This window comes from Ursus americanus, chromosome 13 (assembly GCF_024610735.1).
Source record: "Ursus americanus isolate L20-20 chromosome 13, mUrsAme1.1.p, whole genome shotgun sequence".
Classification (NCBI taxonomy): Eukaryota; Metazoa; Chordata; class Mammalia; order Carnivora; family Ursidae; genus Ursus; species Ursus americanus.
The window spans coordinates 46137587-46163484 of NC_142139.1; the positions used below are offsets into that span (position 1 = coordinate 46137587).

The window sequence follows — 25898 nt, forward strand, 5'->3', positions numbered from 1 at the left end:
TGACAAATACTTTTAAGCAAGAAATTGACACGAAAAAATTAGCATTTAAAAACAATCACTCAGAGAATGGAGTAGAGAATGGAGACCATGAATTTGTAGTGGTACAAATCTACATCGTTATGTGATATTCTCCAACAGGACAGAATAGTAGAGACATAAGCAAAATAGTGTAAGATTAGATCGATCCATGGGTTTTCTCAGCAGGAGTGAGATAAAGACAAAGATTTACCTGGTTAAAGATTAGCAAGAACGTGTTAGCCAAGAAATCTAAATGGATTATAGAAAAAAGTACAAAAGTAGACAGGGGAAGATCAAGAAAATATATTTAGCTATTAATAATAATCAGAGCATTCCTGACTGCTGTAATAAGCACCAGTATTCCAATAGCTTAATCCAATAACTCACTCAGTGTTATTGATTAGGATAGATGAAGCCTTCTGCTCCAACAGGCATTCAGGGACATAGATTAACAAATAACCTAATATTTTCAACATTGCTTTCCAACATCTCCCCTGGACATGCAATTCATCCAGCAGACTGAAGAAAGTACATTTGCTTCTTAATCACCTTGACTTGGAATTATATCACTTACACTTAGGGTCCCTGGCAAGAATTACTACCCCCACTTAAATGCAAGAGCTGCTAAGAAATATAATAACTTGGTTATATAGCCACTTCCTAACAAAAATACCTCTACATTAAGGAAGGGGGACATGAATTTCTGGTACATAGCTAGCTGTCTCAGCCATGAATTCCCCATGAGATTGAAGAATCTAGACTGGGACATGTCCCTAAGGTACTGGTCCAAAGTGAGAGGTGGAACATCCTTGGTGATGTCCCAGATATATCCCCAGAAGGCTGATGAAAATGAAGTGGAAAGGAGGGTCAATAGAGGTGAAAAAGTCAAGAAACTTCTAGAAGATGATGTTGGTTGTTCCTGTGGACCTGGAAGTTACTCAGAATAATGGCAAGACAGGGTAGATTATTAGCTAGTTGGTTAGTCTCCACTGAATGAAAGGAAGTAACTGAGAGGGAGGGAAATGACAGCAACACAGAGGGAAAGAAAGAGGGGTAGCTGAAAGGATAAATCTCAGAAGGAAAGAGATAAGATTTACTCAGGGACTATTATAATCAGCAAGTGCTACTAGAATAAAGGAAGATGTAGGATGGGTTTCCAATGTCTCCCTGAAGTGAGAGAATATATAGACTTCTTTTAGGTGGCTGCAAGAGAGCAGTAACCACAAATGAGAACTAGTTTCTATTAAAGAAAAGAGGAAAAGAAAATATTTATTAAAGAAATAAAAAACTGAAGACATCTAACAAGTAATATATTACTCCATGTTGAAATTGTGATAACTTGATCCACTGATTTATTCATATTTTGTTTGGTATTAATTAGCAAAGTATTCAAGATGTGAATATTCAATCCTATTTAATGCAAAATCTATACACATTTACATAAAAGATCTAATTTTCAATGGCACTCATTATCATAATACATTTTGGCCAGGTCACTTTTTTGAGCCTCAGATATGACATCTGTAAAATGTAAATAAATATAACTAACTCACCAAAGTCAGAGGGTGACCAGACATTGCCTTGGGTTTTCTACTAACACCTATGATTCTACAAAATTACAGCTAGGAAAAATGAAAATAATTTTTACTTACGACCTAGACAGTAAAATCTTGTAAATCTTAGAACTCTCAAATCAGACACATCATACAGTCGTATAATAAACATAAATAATGCTGTCTAAAATAACATTTGGGGGCTCCTGGGTAGCTCAGTCGGTTAAGCGTCTGCCTTTGACTCAGGTGATGATCCCAAGGTCCTGGGATCAAGCCCCACATGGGTGCTCAGGTGGAAGCCTGTTTCTCCCTCTCCCTTTGTCCCTCCCCCCAATCACGCTCTCTCTCTGTCTCTCAAATAAATAGATAAAATCTTTAAAATAAAATAACATTTTAACATTCTGACTTTTGGTGAAAGAATCCACACAATGAAAAGAAATATTTTGTGCAGAGAGTAACTTTATTCATCATCCATAACAATGATTTTCTTTCTTTTTCTTTCCTGGAACTCCGCATTTAAATACAATCTTCCAGAGAAGACAAATATGTAAAACAAAAGAAATAAGAACTGCTTATGTGGGAGTGAGAGGTAGGAGCCCAGATGTCATTCCACCTGGGAAGAAATCAGAGCACAGCTCCTTCCTCAAGTGGGCTTCTTGGAACACAGCTGAGGATGAAAACACAGGTGGAAGAATCACAGGAAAGAAATCTCCTCAGGCTGCCATTCTTTGAACTGCCATAATAGTTTCCCATTAAGACTTCCCCACAACCAAAATCATTGATATGCATATAGTCAGTCCTTAGTCAATAGTTTATGTTGGCCTCACTTTTTTTTCTACCCATCTCAATGCCAGATATGTTGATGCTTAACCAGATATATTTTCTCAGCATTTTTACTTTCTGTATTATATTGTCTTAAATTGCTTTGCCTGATAGTATCATGTATAAATCTAATCAGCATTCCTTAATTCCCATATACCACAAGATTTCCAATTTTTCGAGGACAAAAGATATATATAATTGTTGAATTGGCCAAAGTACTAGGACCAAACATCCAGTTCTGAACTGAACATTACAATGTATGAAGAAACTATTGAAAGGATACAAAAGAAATAACAGATGAAAATATGTGGAATTTAAAGGAAGTGAACCAGTTAACTGTTAAATGACAATGCAATGAGAAACTCAGAAACTATCTTCAGGTTAGAGGGGGAAAATAGCATTATGCATTAATAACTTTTCAACCCTTGCTATTGCATGAGGAATTTAAGTCAGGAAAGAGAGGAGAATTCTTTCTTAATGAGAACTGACTGGACCCCCCAGTGCTACTCAGCCATTCCAAGAATGCAAACTCGCCCATTCTTCTGAACGGCTTTTGCAAACATTTGTCACATTCTTCAAGATTTCTATGGCACTCCCACTCTCTAGTAATATTGAAGAAAGGTTAAAAAGCATAAATAAAGACAGTGGGGGTGGGATTATAAAGCAGATGTGGCTTTGGGAATGAGGGAAACATGATCCGTGTGGCAGCTCCTAAGAACAAGAAAGGATAGTCGATGCATAGGTCAGGGAATGGTGCTGCTGCTCACCGAGAGATCATGTAGGAGGACGCTGAAAGTGAAAGGGGAAGGAAAATATTGTAACTGAGTCCCAGCTCCTTCTGCTTGTTGAACAACAGGCCAATAAGTCAAGAGGCAAGATGTTGGGGCAAGGAAAGTGACTTTATTCAGAAGGCAAGCAAACCGAGAAGATGGTAGACTATTGTCCCAAAGAATCATCTCTCCTCAGCATGAAATTTGAGTTTCTTTTATGTTAGCAAAAGGGGGAACCAGAGGGGTTGGAGTCAAAAGATGACTGACATCTGTAGACATCTGAGGAAGGTCGTGTAACTTCTTTGTCCTTGGTCAGGTGATCTTTGTGTACAGGGGTGTGGTCATGATGTTGCTGTAAATCTTAAACCGAGCATAGTCATTTCTATACATATTTCCTTATCTCCTCAGGTGAGGTAGATTTCACGTAAAAAAAAAACAGTTTTTACAGATCTTAGCTGTGACATGCCTATGTGCAGAAGTTTCTAAGCTATAGATCACAGCAGCAAGGGAGATAGAAGCAATAGGGAATCAGACATGCTAAGTTTCTCCCTGTTATAAATGGTGATAATTAGGGGTGGCAGGTGAGCGTTTGCCTGTTAAACAGACCAAATTAAGGTGACTTAAGGACAAGCAGTGGAAATATCTGGAGGGCAGTCAGATATACAGAGCTGACGATGGGCTGAGGACACAGATTTCAGAGTCCTTGGTGTGTCTAAAGCCATCGGTGTGGTTGAAATTAACCAGAAAGAGCAGGTAAGGGGGGTCCTCAATTGGGGGCTCATGCACCCCTATAGTTTCTATGAGTAATCTCCAGCAGGTTCTTTTAACCCCCTAAAAACTATGTGCGATTTTGTGAGCATGTTCATTTCACGTGGGAATAGGGTCTCTATCTTTCTTCAGATTCTCCAAAATACATTACCCCAAAAAGTTTTGAACCAGAGGTCTAGATTCGGAAATGAAGACATCTAGGAAGCACAGAAGACCAGAATGCTCATACACGTGAAAGGCATCATGACCGAAATAGAGTCTGAAAAGTTGCTGGCGGCAAGAGAGTCAGAGAAGCAGAAAGTTTCAGGCTGGCATCCAAGAAAAGGAAGGGTTTCAAGTGTGAGAATGCCCCATCCCATGATTCAGGGTACAACTCAAATGCCAACTCTCAGCAAGACCCTCTCTGACCCATTAGCTCAAGCACACATACATATTTACGGTACACCTCCACCACTAACCCAAAAGTTTCCTGTGGGCAGGAAGCCTGAGTCCCCCATGCCTGGAACACAAGGAATCGAATTGTTGAGTGATTATTTGATCCACTGGTATCGGAGACCATCTGCCATTTTTTCCTTTTGATTTTTGCCTTTTCTTGTTCCAAAAATAGATTAGATTCAGGTGGTTCCTATACATTTTTTGAATGAATGACTAAGTGAACATGTGAACATATATCTTCCCATTTATTTCCTAACGCTACAAATAACAATTCAGCCAGAGTGCCATCATGCACTACAGGGAAAAAGAGAGAAGAATAAAACAGATAACTAAACAATAAAGTAACGGAAAGGACTCATCACTGAAATTTATACTCGTTTGTCAGTTTTCTTCTGTTAATAAAAATTATTATCTATGTGGTCTACACCTTCTATTTTATTCTATAATCCATAATGCTAAATAGGAACTGATGGAACTGTTGTCAAAATTTGCTAAAGGCCAACCAAACTGGACAACTCAAAGACTTTTATAATAAGCTAAGTGCTGTGGAAATATAATGCCCTAAGGCATTCAGGCTATAAATGTTCACTGAGGAAAAATGAAGTCTGCTTTATGAGGGCAATTTGAGTTATAAGAACATTAAAGTCATTAGACAACATTAAAAGGCATTTCAACAGTTTTAACATGATGCTACACACTCATTTTCAACAAAATATCTTATTTCTCAGAATTGTAGAAAATTATCTTATTGAATGTAGATATGTCTCCTTAGTTTTAATATTTAAGCCATGCTTACCACTTGCTTTAAATAAACTTGGCAAGACAAGAGGAATCCCACCTTGGGCAACGCACTCCATACTTCCACCCATAGATGCTCGGACCAACAGTCGAGTTAGATTTTAAAATACTAAACTCAGCTTCTGAGATGCAGGTCGAACAAATACATCTATCTGACAATGAGGGAAATAATTTCTATATAATAAACAGTGAAGGTAGGAGATGGTCTCTGCAAACAAAGAGTTTGTAAACGAATGCATTTTTAAAAGATTCTCCTTAAAGGAATACTGTCTGGGACAGCAGTATTTTCAAAGTGGTAGCCATGTCTTCATTGGTATACAGACTCCTAAGAGCCAAGAAAGGAAAAAGGCAAGTTGACATGTGGGCGTCGTTTTTGTTGGTACAGGCCAGCTACACAAGGTGCAAGCCCTAAAGCAAAATGAAAATGTAGGACTCCACATTTTTAAAAAGCAGAGCAAACTGCCATTAAAAGTATGAAATGAACCACGAGGGACTACGGACTACGGGAAACAAACTAAGGGTTTTAGAGGGGAGGGGGCGGGGGGATGGGCTAGCCGGTGATGGGTAGTAAGGAGGGCACGTGTTGCATGGAGCCCTGGGTGTTATACACAAACAATGAATCATGGAACATTACATCAAAAGCTAATGATGTACTGAATGGTGACTAACATATCATAATAGATAGATAGATAGATAGATAGATAGATAGATAGATAGATAGATAAGAAAATATAAAACCTTCTCTTTTTTTCCATGGCTTCTTTCTCCCTCTATTTCTCTCTCTCTTGACTTGTCACAGTGTTTTTTATTTCCTATTTAAAATTGTTCTATGTAAAGAGAAATTAAAATTTTATTTTTTTTAAGATTTTGTTTATTTGAGAGAGAAAGCATGCAAGCAGGGGAAGGGAAGGGGCAGGCAGAGAGAGAAGCAGACTCCCCACTGAGCAGGGAGCCTGATGTGGGACTCCATCCCAGGACCCCAGGATCATGACCTGAGCTGAAGGCAGATGCTTAACGGACTGAGCCACCCAGGCATCTCAAGAAATTAACATTTTAAATTATTAGCATGAATTTTGTCATCCACATTTACATTATATAATGCTGGCTTTAAGTGCAGCTGTAAGAACATTTAACTTGTGTGCAAAATCCCCAAGCTTACAGGATTTGTATTTGTAGCTCATGCATGAATACTTAGTGAAACAGTGGAAACACTGCACAGAACTGTTTTCATGTCACCTCTTGCCACCGCACACTCTGCAATACTCTCCACCTTCGACTTACTGACAAATCAGGAAGAGCTGAAAGGAAAAGGAAGTATGAGTCACTCTACTTTTCACTCTCATTCTATGTCATGGTTTTCGAGGTGAATGGTTAGCTCGTATACTGAAGTAACAGAAGTAAGCAAGGATATGCTGCTAGGGCCCCTAGGACGTTGGTGTTTCTTAGAAGCCATTGCCTGCTTTTGAAGATTTGATTGATTGATTGATTGACTGATGCATTGATGCATTTATTTATGCATGCATGCATCTATTTATTTGAGAGAGAGAGAGTGGGGGAAGGAGCAGAGGGAGAGGGACAAGCACAGTATGGGCTGAGCACAGCGCCCTACGTGGGGCTCATGACCCTGAGATCATGACCTGAGCTGAAATCAAGAGTCTAAGGCTCAACCAACTAAGCCACCCAAGGGGCCCAGCCATTGCCCACTTTTGGAGAAAGTCCAGTTGGAAAGGCAAGTGAGCCCCTCGGGGCTTTCAACTCTGCACCTTCTCAGTCATAGGGGTGGCATGCTTACTCTCTTGAATCTCGCTCAATTTCCTTTTCCTAAATAAAAACCAAATCTTTCTGTTCCCAGTCTCAACTTGACTGAGGGAGGGAGAGATTAGAGATTAGATTTTAGAAACTTCCCCTTAAAACAAAAAATAAATTATTCCTGGGCCAATCCAGGAAATGCTGGAGTTCCAGGGTCACCGAGGGAAACGTAGGGGAACCAGCTACTGAAGGCCAGAAGAAGATCTTCGCTTAAGTTTCAAGTGACAGGTTTGGCTCCTGCAAGACAGGGAGTTCCATAGGATGGCAGGCTCTGTGAGTGCTGAGACCTGTGCATAAGCATAACATCTCAAAGGGGAAGAAAAGTTCTAAGGCAGAAAGTAGAGAGCTTCCTGGGTTCTAAACCTTACACACTTGGCTTAGAAAGTAAGGGTGAATGTCCACTATGTTTGACCTTGTAGAGGAGCCAGACTCTGAAAACAGCATCACTGTCTCAAGCAACAGGGCTGCAAAGTTGTTGACATCTGCAATCACACATCGAAAAAGCAACGGTAACTATGGCAACCACCCATAACATCCAGGGTCCTGGATTCCCATGCCATCCAAGGAAGAGAAGAATGAAGCCTGGTGGGTGTGGATATAGAACCAACAGTTTATTTAGAAAAATAAAGGAAAGTAACATTTCCTGCATTGGTCTCATAACCACTTCTTACTTGAGCTCAAGAAAAAATGCACATCAGTCTATTCTTTTTTGATCGGCACATGATTTACATATAACATTGTTACACACCTTTACGGTTTAAGGTGTACAACATGTTGATTTGTTACCTATTGCAATATGATTACCACTGTAGCTTTAGCTAACACTTCTATGTCACATAATTATCATTTCCTTTTTGTGGTGAGAACAAGATCTAGTCTCTTAGAATTTTTGAATCACATAGTACTGTATTATTGGCTATAATAACCATGCTGCACATTTGATTTCTAGAACTATTCATCTTCTGCTTTCAAATTGATGCCCTTTAACAACATCTCCCCAGTTCCTCCATCCCCCAGCCCCTGGTAACCACCATTCTACTCTCTGGTTCTACAAGTTCAGGTTTTAAGTTTCCACATAAAAATATCCTAACAATATTTGTCTTTCTCTGTCTATTTATTTTTACCTTTTCAAATTGGATCATTATAACATAAATCCCAGTCACACAATTTCCTATAACTGCAAAATTCTGAAACCTCTTTTAAATAACATAGGTAAGTATTTAAATTAAAATTCAGAACTCAGCAAAAACCTCCTCAGCAAAAACAAACCTCCTTATATACTAGACATTCATAACTATTACGTACATCATTTGTTTCTAAATAAAGAAAATCTGTTCAGCTGGTAACCACAGTCTACTTATGCAGTTGAAATCACTTTTAGTTCAGGGGGAGAAACCACACATTAACTTAGAGATTCCTTAAGAACTGTGTATACTTTTTTTAATAAAGTAAATCAGTTAATGTAAATTAGTTCGGTAAATATTTCATCAGGATGTAATATGGCATTTGGCAATATTCCTTATTCCTCTAACTATCAAAGTCTTTCTGCAAAAGAATTTCACAATTACATTTGCTTCACTGCACTTAAAATGGCAATGTGATCTACGAGCAGGTGTTTTGCTTGGAATTAAAGATACAGCAGGCCCAGGTTTGGTTCCAACAATAGAGCTTGGCTTTAGGTCTCATAACAGAACTTTTTAAAATCACTGGGCCTCAACTGTGGTATTTAAAATACAAGATTTTCTTGTTCTCATCAAAAGCGGGCGGTGTAAAATGAGTTGTTTATACCTATATATATCTCCCTCATTACTCCCTACATTACTGATTTAAGAGAACACTTAATATTCTTAAAATTCCTTCACAGATTCCTAAGACATGTTTTCCAAAATAAACAATTAAAAAGATAAGATAGTTTTTATTTTAAGTCACTGATTGGTCTTCTAGACTACTTTGATTTCTTTTTAGCATCTGGCCCAAAGCCCGGTGACAATTTTTAACCACTTGCAAAAATGCATTTTTCTGGGAATTAAATAAACATACTTTTTCCCTGAAGTCCCCCTGTATTGCTACAGTGGTTTGTTTTCCAAATTGCCAACTTGAAAAGCCACCAGCAGAAGAACTTATTGTTTTTGTCTAATGATCTGTGCTGATGGGCGTTCTTTAGCAACGTGGTTTTATCCATTCAAAGGAGCAGGAGCTGCACCTGAGAACAAAAATTCTCTACTATTTTTTCATGTCTTGAGTGAGACAAGATCTCACTCCTTCTAGACCAATGGTTCCAAACTTGAGTGTGTATCAGAATCACCCGGAAGGCTTGTTAAATCACAGATCAGTGGGCTCCAGCCCTAAATTTCTGAGTCAGTAGATGAGGCTGGACAATTTGTGCTTCTAACCAGTCCCCAGGCCCAAGGTTAGAGGCCATCCTAAAGGTCCAACAAGAAATACAAAAAAGGTATTAATTTTATTTTAGTTTTTAGGCAGTTTTCCAAAGAACATGTATCTTTCATTTCAGAATAATACAAGTTAAAGACACTGTATAACCCTTAAAAAACAACGTAATTTTTCTAAAGTCATGCATGATTATATGGGTGTGGTTTGCTACCAATTATTTGTACCTCTTTTTAAAACAAAGCCACCTTTTTTTCATTTCCAATTTGTACAATATATTATTATGTCATCATTTATGTGATAATGTAAGAAATAGCATTTAATCCAAAAAACCAACTTACCTTAAATCCTAAATCCTAAATGCACGTACTATGTTGGAGAATAAATAAGAGTAGCCCTTGAAATAAATTAGTACCCCACAACAGCTTTCTAAATATTATGGTATAAATTAATATTCAAAGGAAATATTTTCATTCACTAAGGATTTGAAACTTCAAATTATTAAACATGTTTGCCTGAGAACTTAATTTTAATTGACTTTAGGCCCTGCATATTTTTTATGTTAATTTGAAGCACTCTTTAAAATTAGTGTGTTTGTTGACTGCCTCTCACTGTTCAGCTCTCTGAAAACCAACTTCTCTGCTGCACAATGACCAGTGCAGATAAGATTTTGTGGTGACAAGAATAACTTCAAGGTGACAAGTTTACTTCTCAGAACTTTGGATTATTTTTTCTTATTGTGTCACTTAATAATCAAGCATAGTCTTAATAACAACCCTACTCAAAAACTCATTTTAACCATGCTAAGAACACCAATTCTCCCAACTTTTCAAAAGGATGTGAATTACAACTTTGACATGGAGACTTATAAAGTCTAAGTCCTAATTAACTTATAAAATTAATTTGGGCAAAATTGACAAAGATGAGTAAATAGCTGGAGTTAAAGAGTGGGTACTACTTATCCTAAAGAAAGGGAAAAAAAAAGATAAATCCAAAAACAATCATTACGATATGCAAGTAAATAAAGTTTGCCATCAATTGACTAATTTGACAAAACACACCCAGATTCATCACCTCTCCAACCCTACTCTTCCTAATCCTTTAATGCATCACTATTTTCCCAAGTTTCTCTCCTCCAGGAAATCACCAGCGATTGGCTTCCAGAGACACATTACTATCAGGAACAAAGTTCAAGGTGTCCCATCTGCTGGCTAATAATAGTCTCAGAGGCAAGAGGTCCAGCACACAAGGTGGGCTCATTTAGCATACACACCCAGAATCTCATTCTCTTCCCACCTGCCTTCCTAGCCTCTTCATTCATTGTTAGTATCCGATAATTGTTAGCGCCCTGAATTTTGTTAAGTGCCTGTTTGATTCTTGGTGTTTCCAGTTTGAATTTTCATGATTCCACTTAGCTCTAGTCCATAATTTGTCCCTTTGTGCCCTGACTGAAGCTGCTGTTCCTCTAGTACCTCCTCTCCATTTCCCCCTTGGTTCCAACACAGTCCCCATGTCCCACAATATTCCACCCAGAAAAGTTCTTATTTCCCTATAGCAAATCTGGTAAGATATTTGATCCTTATCAATGTATGACTATTTGGTATGTTTGCAGATTGACAAGTTGTGGAGAAACCCAACTTCACATTTCAAAAGGTAAATAGCAGCCTACAAACATGACAGGAATGAGGAGCTGCCAAAAAAAAAGTCTTCATTAAGATTTTTACCCCCAGTCCCAAGTTTGATTCGTTTCTGGAAGAAACAATAGCTAAGAAATGCCTTATAGGTATTTCCTGTTGAGCTACCATGGGCAACAGCCAGTTACCTGGCACATTAATTAGAAATCCCAGGATTTGACCTCAAGTAATTCTAGAAGAAGATTCAATGAGAACTAGGAGACACATTTTTGTTTTCACAACTAGGATTTTTTATTCCAACACCTTCTTATTTCAGTCACACAGCCTGAAAAGTGTTATCTCACCAGGAGGAGAGTAATATGACAAAACTGATCTGTCTTTACATAGCAAAATCATAAACTTAATTGCATGATGGTATACTCCTTTTTTAATATTTGCATTTATGACTGTTGTGATAACAGCAGTCACTTTCCATGGTCTTCATAAGTTCATATACACCAATTCATAAACCTGACAATATTCTCATTCAATGTATGTTAGTTATTGATGCATTTATTTACCGTCTGTCTTTACTTCTGTCAATCTTTCTTTTTCTCAGTCTTCACCCCCAACCCCCGCCCCATTTTCCTCTTACTTATACTCACTAACTCTGAACATGTCCTAAATGTGTTCAGCCTTGGTGCTTTTCCTTCTATACTTACTGGCAGAGGAAAGTTCTGGATTGTGGTAGACTGTGTACCTGCCCACCAATCCTACCCACCTGCCACCTTCTGATAATGTGTTCTATACTAACTTCTAATCATCGAGATAAATGCATAATCTAGTCTCAGGTAATTATAAGGCCCTGTTCCCATAGACACAATGCTTAATTCATGGACCTGAAAAAGATAAGAAACACAGATTAACAGCAACCATTATGTCAATCATATAGAGAAAATCTATCCAAAGTAATAAAGCAGAGAGAAGCAGAGGCAAAAAAAAAAAAAAAAAAACCATACAGAAAGTGGGAAGAGACCTATAGAAATAGACAAAGAGACTTGATGAGCTTGGCTGAGTTGGATTTCTGCCACCTGCACTCCAGGGAGTCCCAACTAATACAAAAATGGGAAGTGGATGGTCATAAATAAGAGAAGCTAAAATGTGGGCATAACTCAGTTGATAAGGGGTGGAAAGCAATAAAGATTCTTCCATCTCAGACTGGGAAATTGGCAATTAGTTATTCAATAAAAAGTCATCTGATTAAACTCCCACCTGTCATGTTTTAGGACCAGCTTATGGCACACCACCTTCCCTTTTTCCTACAACAATTGTGAAAATAAGAATCAAGAGACACTATTGTCAGTTTGGGTCCCTGAGTGATCACAATGTGAGAAATAAACTTCCATAGGGGCTGGGTTTTTACTGCAGCCCAACCTAACATATACTGGCTGATTCAGAAATTGGTAACTAGACATGGTGTGCTGTCATAACAACAGAAAGAAAATATGTGGCATTGGCTTAAAGGCCAAGTGACATACAAGAAAGAAACTGTTGTTGAAGCTGTAAGGATAGTTATTCACGTTACATAGTGACAAAGCATTTGGTAATATTGTCACCAGTGATAACCCCGGCAAGCAGACAGTGTACCTAATGAATTTGTAATCCTAAAACAAGAGATCATAGAAATTTTGTAGCTGCTGCTGCTGTTGCTGGTTGCCATTGCCTGTCTTTCGAGATTTTACAAAAAGCAAATGAGCTTAGCAAAGAATTGGCCAATTTGGGGGGAAAAAAGAAAAAGGAAGGAAGGAAGGAAGGAAGGAAGGAAACAGAATCCAGAAATTCAGCACTTAAAGCAGTGTGTGCTTCTCAACCACAACCAGTAAAAAATAAAATTGAAAAATTCTCTTAGTAACAAAGGCCAATCAAAATCAGCCTCGTAGTAAGGATCAAATTAATGTTATGGCCATTACATCCATGGTTAAAATCTCTGAGGGGAAATTTCTTTTTTTTTTTTTCTTAAGATTTAATTTATTTGAGAAAGAGAGAGAGAGAACATGAGCTGGTGGAGGGAAAAGGAAAGGGGGAGGAGGAGGGAGAGGAAGGAGGGGCAGAGAGGAGAGGGAGAAGCAGACTCCCTGCTTGGCAGGGGCCCTGCTTGGGGCTCGATTCCAGGACCCGAAGATCATGACCTGAGCTGAAGTCAGACGCTTAACCGACTAAGCCACCCAGTGCCCCTAAGGGCACTGAAATTTCTAAGAGTAAGGACCCAACTAAGATTGTGGTTCTGTAAATCCTTTCAATTGGACCAAATCAGTCAGGGAGAAGACAGGAAGTGGCTGTCTGAACAAAACTTAATACATTCGAGTTAGTTGCAATTAAGTCATTAAACACAGAGAAATATAGAGGCATGGGGCAAAAAAAAAGTAGCATGGTAAATCAGGGAATTATGTCCACAAAACTTTTCTGAGAAAAGAACTATAGAGGTGGTTGTCAACACATGAAATTAATTGGAATCAAATAAAAAAACACAGCTAAGTCCTTGAGAGAGGTACTGCTAGAAGGACTATCAACCTGAGCTTAAAAAAAATTTTTAAATTAAAAAAAAAAAAGATGGTGATACCCAACCATCTGAAAGCAAAAAGGAAGCTGTGAACCCTGCTCAGCCCCCAACTCCGGACATTGAAGAGCATATTCTTCAATGTCCAATGTAGATGTGGAAAGTCAAATAATACAAAGGAAGGACCCTCCAGCATGCAGACTAGGGGCCACAGTGAACAACAGACAGGGGAGCCCCTCCCAGGGAGTAGACTCAGCCTGATTAAGGAACATTCCCCATCCTCAGTGTAAGGAGCCCCATCTCATCTGCCCAGCAGAACTTCAGAATTGCTACACACAACTATCTTCAAGGTTTGTCCTCACCTTCTGCTTCCCAGTAAGAATATTTACTGCAATTATCTTGTCCCTGTTCCACCATTGCATATTGGGGGAATACAACTTGTCTTTTTAGTTCATAGTCAAGAGAAGCCACTGCTAGACATCATGTCAGAAATACCCACCATACATCACTCAGAGACCCCGACCTGTGGGCTTGATACTGTGACTGGATTCAACTGCTGGAATGTCTCTTAGACATCCCTTAGATGTCTTAGATCCCTTAGAATCGCCCTTAGAAAAGAGATTCGAGTGTTAGACTTATAGGTAATCAGAAAGGCAGACTGAAGTTGTCATTAGTGCTGTTCATCAAAATATTTCTGCTCTCCTTCCAGGCTCATGGTTGAATTGTCCTTCCCATACCAATTTTGAAATTAGGCCAATGAAATGTGAGCAGGTATAATGTGTATCACTTTCAGGTAGAATCTTTAAAAGCCAGTATGCAATACCATGTTACCTTTTTCCTGCCCTGATGATCGTGGATGCCTGTGTCAATACCTCCATCAGCCTGATACCTGAGATACCTGAGAGACGGTAGTATTTAGAGCCCTCTACTGACCCATGATGGTCATGTAGAGTGAAAAACAAATTTCTGTTGATTTGAGCAACCGAGATTTTTGTGGTTACATTTTATCACAGCATATAATAATCTATATAATCTAGTGTATATTGACTGAGACACCTTCTAAAAGAAAACAAAACAAAACAAAACAAAAACCTATGTTAGGAAAGGCCTTTTCAACAAAGATCTCTATAGGTCAGATGATGGTTTGTTGTTGTTGTTGTTGTTGTTGTTGTTGTTGTTGTTGTTTTACAGCATTGCAAAAATCCAATTACATACCCAAACCAAAAGTTAGGGCCCTGACTAGGAAGAGGAATACCTAGGAAGAGCTAAAGAAATGAGGAAACCCTGACTTCCCCACCTTTCTCCAAGATGCCCCACAGGACAACCTCTGAGCTACAGAGGTAACTATGCCCCCCTTCATCAAGTGCCAATCCCTGGAATGCATCCTGGCATTAACTAGCAGATTAGCTCTGCCACATGAACCCACAAATTTTTCTCCTTGCCTTGAAGCAGAAGCCAAGGTAGCAGCCTTCAAAATAGAGTTGGGGACTCCAGCACATGCTAAAAGGGAGACCTACAAAGGCAGTCCCTAGATTCATTGACCAAGACTCTAAAATTTTTGGTTAATAGCTGAGTGCCTCAAAGTCGAAGGTACTAGCAGTCCACCAGGGTTTTAAAGGACCTGAGCTGCCCGAGAGACTCTGAGCCTAGACCAGATCAGTAGTTCCTAAGTTACGGTCTGCAGAGAGGGTCTTGGAGAAGTCTTTACTTTTATTTGCAGTGAAAAGAGAAAAATAAAGACAATGTCATCATTTTTTATGAAACTATATATATTTAGTTTACAGGATTGTTTTATGTTTGAACATTGTACCTAATTTTGTAGTATTCAAATGTCCTTACATTTATAAAATTATGGCAAAAAAGTGGTAAGTAAGGCTATTGTTAATTTTTGTACTTGAAAAAACTGTTTGGTAACCTTATGTTGTTCCCATTGTTGTTATTAAAATTCTATTTAATTATAAAATGATCACTTTTCTTTGACCTTCAGATCACAAAACTTCTGATAGAATCATAAAGAAACCTCTTGCACCATCCTCTAGAGCTGCACTGTCCAATATGGTAGCCATTAGCCGCACATGGCTACTGAGCACTTGAAAGGTGGCTAGTTCAAATCGAGGTGTGCTGCATGTGTAAGACCTATATCCCAGATTTCAAAGACAGTTAAAAAAAAGGAACAAAAGATCTATTAATAATTTTCATACTGATTATATGTTGAAATGGTAATAGATATATTGAGTTAAATAAAATGTATTATCAAAATTAATTTTACCTGTTTCTTTTTACTTCTTTTAATGTGGCTATTAGAAAATTTTCAATTGCATGTGTGGCTCATCTTGTACTCCTATTAGACACCCCTGTTTTAGTTAAAATCTGTTCAGAATCAACCATGATTAAAACTGTTTTCTTTCTGAGAGTGGTTGATGTTAGCAGCCTTTGCAGTCACACCAAACCCTAATAGCTGACTTACATCTGTTACACAACAGTCTCATCGCCCTGGCTCAAGTCTGTTCTTTCTCATCTTCTGCATCACATGGTCATGAGACCAGGCTTCTTTATTAGCCTTCTTTTGATTTTATCAATTTATTGCTCTGAAATTGATATCAACTTTTATATCCCCCTTTTTGTTATCTACTCAACCTAATGCCTGACACTCTCCAACAGCTGATTACCCCATAACTTTACGATAACACTTCTTGTTATATTTTGACCTAGATCCACGAAGAACCGCTGTTTGCACATGTTTGCACGCACTTGTCTTTGAAGTGAAACGTTGCTTCTCTTACTCCCTATCAGCCAGTGACCTTCTCCGCCTTCCACACTCACTACACAAATTTTCTTCCCTAAAGAACCTTCCATGGTTGACTCCACCTAGTTCTTTCAGCCTCCTTGATGCCCTCTCATACCTTCTTTACTACCTTATGTTCAATGGCACCAATTTACACTTGTTGAGAAATTTGGTAAAATCATATTTTAGGTAAATCACATATATGCATTACATACTAAATTATAAGCTTTTCTGAAACAGAGTATCATGTTTCATAAAACGACAGAGCTATAATTTATCTAAAAGATAACTATTGGGGCAACCAGCTGGCTGAGATGGAAGAACACGTGACTCTTGATCTCAGGGTTGCGAGTTCAAAACCCAACTTGGGTGTAGAGGGTACTTAAAAATTTAAAAAAAAAATGCTGGGCCTGCCTGGGTGGCTCAGACGTTAAGCGTCTGCCTTCCTCTGGGGCCATGATCCCAGGGTGCTGGGATCCAGCCCCGCCTGGGGCTCTCTGCTCAGTAGGAAGCCTGCTTCTCCCTCTCCTACTCCCCTACTTGTGTTCTCTTTCTCTCTCTCGCTGTCTCTCTCTGTGTCGAATAAATAAATAAAATCTATAGATATAAATAATAATAATAAATAAATAAATATTTTAACAAATAAAAGATCAACTATTATTTTACAAGTGAAACAACTGAGGACCAGAGACATTTAAGTGACTTATCAGAGGTTACATGTCTAATCAGCGGCAAATTTGGGACCGGAACTGCTTGCCCATCTTCTACTGGTACTACTGGAACAAGCCACCTTTACTTTTCTGATCTACTTCTTCGCGCACGTAGGAGATGCCCCTCGCATATATCAGGTAGTCTCAGGTGAGCCATGTAGAGGCATCAGCGGCAGACCGATAGGCTAGTGCGTTAAAAGGAGAACACTGGGATTATTAAACTAGGGCTAAGAGCACTAACTCTCCTGTAAGGTCGACCCCATGGAGTTCAGAACAAGCTGAATCGTAGCCAAGTGAGCCAGGGTCAGAGGCAAGGCTTCTCTGGCAGCAGGGGAGCTGAAGCTCAAGCTAGCCTGTGAAGGCTGAGCAGGCGCAATGCGCAGGTGCAGAAGAGGGAGGAAGCTATGAGCACAGTGAGCACGCAGGCTGCTAGATAGGAAACAGCAACTTTAGCTTCTAGATCCCGTCCACTGGCTCAATCAACAGACGACATTTCTCCTTTTATACTGTTGGTCCTGAACCACGTAGGCTCAATGCAGCCAGAAATTTTATAGTTAATAGTACTAATTTCTGTACAAAGTTGTCACTTAACGAAAGCCAGCAACTGATATTTACTGCATAAGATCATGATCGATAGATAGATAAACAGATAGATACATACAGAAATAGTGTTGAGCTCGTTAACCCTGTCCTCACCGTCTTCACACTATCAACTTTGCAGAGGATTGTTCAATTCTGTTCCATCCCTATTCTCTCTCTCAAAAGCAACACATGAATCCACATGGGATTAGATTTACCATTTAATGGTTGATTTTCTGCTGACATAATAGCTTCTGATCACTTCCATCTAGGGTGAAATGGTTTAGATTCTGTATAAAATATCTTTTGAAATACCTGTATCTGCTCGTTGCTCTGTCCCAGTGCACATTTTGCTTGATATCATTCTCCAGAAGTCATTTCATTTCAGAACTGTGCGATTAATGCTAAATCGAGACAGCTAAAATTGTCTTGGTAAGACTTAGAGATGATGAGTATCTCAAGAGTGTTGCCTGACTGACAGCTGTCAATTAGGAATGGATCCATAGGATGAACAATTCGACAGCATGCATTTTAGCTCTAGGATTGCACTTATTCTTAATTCCTGAGTTGGTTTACTATTGCCTCAATATTTCTACATCATGAGGCTCCGTTTGAAATTTCACCAGCCTCTTTCATTGAGACCTTCCCGGGTCTGCTGTCAAACATTTAATAGCTGTTTCTACGATTGCAAATGATGGTGGCAAATAGGTTGAGACACACAGACAAAAAGCCCTTAAGTGTCATGATCTAATTTTAAAAATATGATGCTGAAGAATGTACTAGTGTATTTCAGTGGCTGGAAACACCACAGATTAGAAACTTGAATCTATATAGTGCACACAGATTAATGATGCTTGTCTGGCTTGACTCACTAGGTTGTTCTGAGAAGTAATTTTCAAATAAAAAGTTTTGTTATTATTCAGAGAGCCTCAGTAAGATTTTCGAAGAGGTTCCAAGGTAAGAAAGGGTGTTAACTATTAGCCTGAGTCAGCACCAAATCTAATGTGGAAAACCATGAAGTACTCAGCCAAACAGAGGCAATGACATCACAGATTCTATCAGGCCCGTCGTGTACGTTTATAATTGAACAACATGAGCAGGAAGAGAAGGCTAGGAACACACACCATCTGATTGGTTTTAAAAACTCTTTAATGTATGTCTTCAACTCGCAGAATGGCAAAATGAGGAAACACATTTTACTTAAAATTTTCAATGAGAAGAATTCTATTTTAACTAGTAAAGATCAATACTCAAACATTGCTTAGGCAAGTCTTTTGCTACAATGCAATTGTTGTCCACCCGGAGCAAGTTTGCCTCCCTGGGGACATATGCTTATGTCTGGAGACATTTTTAATTGTCCCAACTAGGGAGTGCTATTGACATCTAGTGGGTAGAGGCCAGGGATGCGGCTAAATATTCCACAATGCAAAGGACAGCACCTCACAATAAAGAATTTTTTGGCCCAAAATACCCATACTGCCTGCTGCAATGTGCGGTAGGGGCACTGTATGTTCACTCCTGGGTTTTTTCCACCAATATGCCTATATGAGACTAATATTCTAGATTCACTGTCTTGGCTTAAAATAAGAAAGAAGTGATATTCTTAAAAGAAGAAGGAGGAGGAGGAGGAAGAAGGAGAAGAAGAAGAAGAAGAAGAAGAAGAAGAAGAAGAAGAAGAAGAAGAAGAAGAAGAAGAAGAAGAGGAAGAAGGAGGGGGAGGGGGAGGGGGGAGGGGGAGGAGGAGGAGAAGGAGGAGGGGAGGGGGATGGGGAGGGAGGGAAGGGGAGGGGAAGGGGAAGGGGAGGAAGAGAAGGAGAAGGAGGAGAAGTCTAAAATTGTTCTTTCAGAGAAATATCTATTTTAGCAGAATCTAACATAGTCTCAGTGAAATGAGAAATTATTTTGAAGTTTTGCATGAATAATTTGATATTAAAAATACAATGCATGTATATATTGTTAAAGACTACTTCCTGGCTATTGGCCTGCTAATTGTATACATCTGCAATAATCAGCTCAGGCAAAATGCTCAAAGCTAACAAAATAACCTCAGGATTACTTTGAAAACTCCGTGTCAAGAGCTTACTTTATGCTGGACAATTCTCAAAGCAAGTTCCTCAGCTTTACTGTGGAGAAGCTTCCTGTGGGTTCTCCTTCACATATGGCCCTTGGCGTGTCCCTCAGCATCCTTCGAGGAAACATTATTTCTAAAATAAATAAAAAATCATTAACCACTTAAAACATTTCAAGTATTATTATAAAAAATAAACAATGAGCATTAAATGAGTATTTGAATTCAGTTAACCATAAATATTTCTACTAAAATAACAATGTCTTCATTAAATAAATCTGCCGACGTATAAAGGACTTGTAAAGATTCCTGTATCTCATTTCGCCCTTCATGGTATGAATTACCTCTACAGGAAAAAAGAAAAGTAGTGTTAGTATAACCTTTTAGCCACCATGTAGAAATAGGCTTCTTATATTGTTGTCAATGATACAGAGACGTGTAATTTAAATAGATTCTACATCTATTAGAGTGAATAGAAGGCATTAACCTCACAAGCCAATTTCTCCCGGCAAGGTGCTACCTAGTTGTTTTAGCAATAAATTATTAAGCTGCAAAATAAGAATGATATAGCCTGGTTAAAAGAAAAAGCATTGAGGGGCGCCTGGGTGGCACAGCAGTTAAGCGTCTGCCTTCGGCTCAGGGCATGATCCCGGCGTTATGGGATCGAGCCCCGCATCAGGCTCTTCCGCTATGAGCCTGCTTCTTCCTCTCCCACTCCCCCTGCTTGTGTTCCCTCTCTCGCTGGCTGTCTCTATCTCTGTCAAATAAATAAATAAAATCTTAAAAAAAAAAAAAAGAAAAAGCATTGCATGGAAATGTTCTTTACATTTGCATGCTTTTTTTTTCCCACTGATAAAAGTCATCATCATATGAATGGCTGCCATTTGGTGACCACCTATTATGTGCTGGAACGTAAGCCAGACATTCAGTATGCAAGGGGCCAATCATCACCGCCCACCTTGCCCGCCTTGCCGAATAGATATTTTCCCCCAGAAAACCAAAGCTCAGCCAAGAGCAAGCACTTACACAACTAATAGTTTAAATTAGACTGTGATTCAAACCCAGGAAGGCTTTACTCCACAACCAATAACCGATCGTGGTTTCCACTTGTAGTAAAACTCACGAGCTCAAGAAAATTTTAGATTTGTTTTTTATCCCTTTGCATTTTTCTGTACACAATAGCCTATCATTCAAATGTCTAAACTCAGATCACGAAAGATTGCTATAGTTACATTTTAATTCTTGCCTTATAGTTAATTCCACAAAGACATTTAGCCCTGTGTAGGTCTGTTCTTTTCCTAGTCGCAAGTCACTGAGGGAAAAAAATGGTTTTTGTTTGTCATATATCTCTCAGTTTCTTTCTAGTAGTGTGACTTTGATCAGCTCGGACATTTGTCAGTTCACACACACCCTCATTTGTAGACTGTTGCAGGACATAGAAAAAGAGATGTTTAGAGTCAACAAGAAGAGCTTGTATGTTCTCTGTCTGAAACTTTTGCTCACTGCTCAGCTTTGTCTGTGTTCACGCTGGGGCGGGTGTGTTTGCTGTGGCGGGGGGGGTGCGGAGGGGGGTGCAAAGAAGGATATTAAGACTTTTAGAGAAGGAGGGTGGGAGGAGAGATTCTGAGAAACAGAAAGGAAGAAAGAAAAGAAAGGGGAATGGAAAGAGAGGGAGAGGAAATGAGAGAGGAAGGAGGGAGGACTGCTTTGTAGCTGTAAGATTGCAGACAGAAATAGCACACAACCACCGTGAGCTGTGTGCGACTCAGAAACCAAGACCAAATTGTACTCACTTTTATTAATCAGTTGCTCAGAAAGAAGGAAATGACATCTGCTCCTGTCTTCTTCTGCATCTTAGTTTTGGGTAAATATTGTAAGTATGCTCAGTATTTAATTTTATATGCCTTAATAATATTGTATGAACTAATCACAATTACAAATGTTTACTACTTACATTTATGCCTTTAATATAAAAATGTTTTTTTCTGATAAAATTGTATTCTCACTTCAGAATTATTCTTAAGTCCTTTCTGGTATTTATATTAGAAACTGGAATATATTGACAGAGGCAGTAGTTAAGCAAGAGTAACATGACATACAAACCTATGCTTCATAACAACCAATTTGCTTAAGCAACAATTATTTTATAAATAATTTGATAATATTTCAAGAGAAGCAGTCTTTAAAGAAATGGTGTTCAAGTAAGATGCCCATTTGAAATGTTCTGGTAAAGTCTACATTTATTTTGGTTTGTGTGTAGCTGTAATGCTTCGTGGTCCCGGTCTTTGTGATTTGATATCATAGGTGTGCCTTCTCACTGAGAAATGCATTCATAAAACTCCTTTTTTATTTAACGAGATCTCTCACTCTTCCTTGAAAGAAAAACAAGGAAAAGCACAAAGCAATGAAAAGCACAGACCAGGAGCCCAAATGGGCATTTTTCCTTTTGTTATAATGACAGTTCTTGCTCTCTCTCTCTGTGCTGTAGTTTATTTTTCAGAAAAAAAAAAGAATGTAAATCAAGAAAGAGTCATTCTGCATTCAACCCTATTTAAATGATATTACGTAAATAGAAATAGAATGTTTATATTTCCTAGGTAATAAATGCTGAGAAAGCCAAAGCAAATCAAGAAAGGAAACTTTCTGTGTGTCCTTAATACCTTATGATGCTGTGAGTGATTAAGCTTTAGCAAATTTAGAATTCGCATGCATGTTTACATCTCTCCATCTCTTAAAACTTTGCAGAAGTCAGTTTTCACTAAGATATTCTATTGGCTGTGTCTCCAAGTAAATTTCCATCCGAACTCTCCCAGTTCTGATGGCATGTCCCGCATCAAAGTGATTTTTTCCCTTTCTTCTCTTGACCTCCAGGGTGCTTTACTTTATCGGTCAAATGTGAGGGGCAGCATCAAAACCAAGGCAACAATTCAGAATCCTGGAGAAATAGCCCAGCTCCTAGCTTTTTCTGTCTCTAATCTTGGTAATCATTTTTCATTCCAGTTTTATTGAGAAATAATTGGCATACATCACTGGAGAAGTTTAAGTCAAAAAGAACGATGGTTTGACATATGTGTATTGTGAAATGATTACACAGTAGGTTCAGCTAACATCCCTCTTCTTATATAGATGCAATATAGGAAAAAATTGTTTCCCTGTGATCAGAACTCTTAGGATTTACTCTCTTGACACCTGTCCTGTACATCACCCTGCAGTGGGGGCTGTCATCATCATGTTGGACATGACATCCCCAGCACTTATTTCTCTTATAACTGGAAGCTTATATCTTTTGACCACCCTCCTTCACTTCCCCCACCCCTCACCCCCCCAATTTTTCTGGTAACCACAAGTTTTATCTCTTTTTTCCACTAGAGACTTTTGAGACTTTCCTCTTTTTTTTTTTAAGTTTCCACATATTAATGAGGCCATACAGTATTTGTCTTTCACTGTCTGACTTATTTCACTGAGCATAATGCCTTCAAGATCCCTCCACGTATCACAAACTGTAGTATTTTCTCGTTTTTATCACTGAATAATATTCTAATATATATATACATATATGCCACTACTTCTTTATTCCTTCATCCATGGGTGGACATGCTGCTAGTTTTCATGTCTTGGCTATTGTAAATAATGTTGCTATGAATACCAGGGTGCATATTTTAATGAGTTAGGATTCTCATTACCTTTGGATATATTTCTGGAAGTGCAATTGCTGGATCATGCGGTAGTTCTCTTTTTAATTTTTTTTTTTAACATTTTATTTATTTGACAGAGAGAGAGGCAGCGGAGAGGGAACACAAGCAGGGGGAGTGGAAGAGGGAGAAGCAGGCTTCCCACTGAGCAGGCAGCCCAATGCGAGGTTCGATCCCAGAACACTGGGATCATGACCTGAGCTGAAGGCAAACACGTAACGACTGAGCCACCCAGGCGCCCCTTATTTTTAATTTTTTGAGGATCCTTCCATAGTAGCTATGCCAATTTACAATTCCACCAACAGTGTGTAAGGACTCCCTTTTTTCCACATCCATGCCAGCTTATCTCTTGTCCTTTCAACGATAGCCATTCTAAAAGGTGTGAGGTGGTATCTCATTGTGGTTTTGATTCACATTCTCCTAGCATCTGACTAGTGACGTTGAGCACCTTTTCACGTACCTATTGGCCCTGCATAGGTCTCCTTTGGAGAAGTATGTATTCAGGTTCTTTGACCATTTTTTATTTTTTTTATTTTTTTTTAAAGATTTTATTTATTTATTTGACAGAGATAGAGACAGCCAGCGAGAGAGGGAACACAAGCAGGGGGAGTGGGAGAGGAAGAAGCAGGCTCATAGTGGAGGAGCCTGATGTGGGGCTCGATCCCAGAACGCCGGGATCACGCCCTCAGCCTAAGGCAGACGCTTAACCGCTGTGCCACCCAGGCGCCCCTTTGACCATTTTTTAATTGGGTTATTTGATTGTTTTGCTATTGAGTTCAAAGAGTTGTTATGTTTTGGATATTAACCCCTGATCAGATATATGATTTGCAAATCTTTGTCCCATTCTGTACGTTTTCTTTTCACTTTGTTGATGGTTTTCTTTGCTGCTCAGAAGCTTATTAGTTCGGTATAGTCCCACTTATTTCTTTTTATTGTGTTGCTTGGGTTTCAGGTGCCATATCCAAAATATCATTACCAAGATCCATATCAAAGAGCTTTGTTTCTATGTTTGCTCCTAGAAGCTTCATGGTTTCAGTTCCTACATTTAAGACCCATTACCTATTTCCTTAACCAGAGGGCCAAAAGCCAAATGGTAAACCACCACTAAAAACTGAATGTTTCTCCTTATAATCCAAGCATTTAAGCTACCAGAGTTTTTAACATTTGTAGCCAAAACCCTCATCAGTCAATAACGTTTTACTCTTCCCTATTCCATTTCAATGAAATGAATAGATTAAATAAGCCAAAGGAATACTTCCAAGTTATTATTCTTTTTTTTTTTTTAAGATTTTATTTATTTATTTGACAGAGATAGAGACAGCCAGCGAGAGAGGGAACACAAGCAGGGGGAGTGGGAGAGGAAGAAGCAGGCTCATAGCGGAGGAGCCTGATGTGGGGCTCGATCCCACAACGCCGGGATCACGCCCTGAGCCGAAGGCAGACGCTTAACCACTGTGCCACCCAGGCGCCCCCCAAGTTATTATTCTAATATGGAAAATAGAATTCTAATATGAGGAATTCAAGGATATGTAAAAGGTGTTCAGGGCAGGTTGAAAAGCAACTTTAGTTAATGTGTTATCAGCCAATTCAGCTCAGTTTAAAAAGTTCCCTGTTTACATATTCTCTTTCATTAAAAAAATTTATTTTCATGAACAAAATATGAAAAGTAGATGATGACGATGATGATGATGTCAAAACCCTCCAGCTTTTTAAAATTTAAGTTATCTTGTGATTTAAAAAAATTTTTTTGACTTTGTAGTGTGAGTACTTAAGGGCTCCAAGTTCTCATCCTTCCACACCATCTGCGAAGGATGAAGGCACAAACATCTGATGCACAGTTTGGCAAGCAGGATTCCTGGCGATAGAGTGTCAACTGAGTGGGGAAGGTGGAAGGGCAGGTGGTAGGAACCTCCAAAATAACAACCTACACCCATAATTCACCTCCTACTTTATCTCACCATCCAGCTCCAGCAAGAGAGGGTTTCCTATGCACAGAGCAAAAGAAGTCAACAACCACATAAGAACAAAATCTTAAATCTCTGTAACTACCCTATGGTGGTTATTGTTTGTTCGGTTGGTTGGTTGGTTTTTACTCCACTCTCCTGTTGCCTGGGAAAAGCAATGGGATCTCCTAGAAGACTGCTAGCCTAAGGTGCTTCGTGGCACCACCACGTACTGGTTCTAAGATTTGCAACAATGCCTTACCCTCTCAAGCCTTAGTTTGTAAAATGGCAATAAAATCTTTCACCCTATCCACATCCCAGAGCCCTTATGTTTGCTTCTTTATTACATAAATTACCTCCTTGAATCTTTACAACAACTCTATTATGTAGATAAAATGAAGCACACAATGAAGGGAAGACCCAAGGACATTCAGTACCTTGTCACAAGACTCAGGCTCATAAATAATAATAAGACTCAAGATTTGAATGTTTTTAGTGTTCATGGTTCCCCCTAGACCGTGAACACTCTGAGAGATCCTGTGTGTAAGATGTAAGCAATTATTAGTTACTTTTTTAACCAAAAATACCTA

The 25898-nt window shown here is 38.8% G+C and overlaps 1 protein-coding gene across 7 annotated transcripts in view; it reads left to right on the forward strand.

The window, feature by feature from the left end:
- The first annotated feature begins 21282 nt into the window (after positions 1 to 21282).
- The window catches only part of RXFP1 (relaxin family peptide receptor 1), a 100265-nt gene continuing 95649 nt past the window's right edge, over positions 21283 to 25898 (forward strand). For 5 of the 7 annotated variants that reach the window (XM_045798741.2, XM_045798737.2, XM_087866548.1 and 2 more), the window contains exon 1: positions 21286 to 21546. Coding sequence is in view for 4 of the 7 variants with exons in the window: in XM_045798737.2 (XP_045654693.1) it covers positions 21498 to 21546 (49 nt within the window). In the remaining 3 variants the exon portion in view is untranslated. Of the gene's footprint in view, positions 21547 to 25898 lie in introns of all 7 variants that reach the window. The other 2 variants (XR_015726515.1, XM_045798740.2) reach the window with 1 other exon arrangement.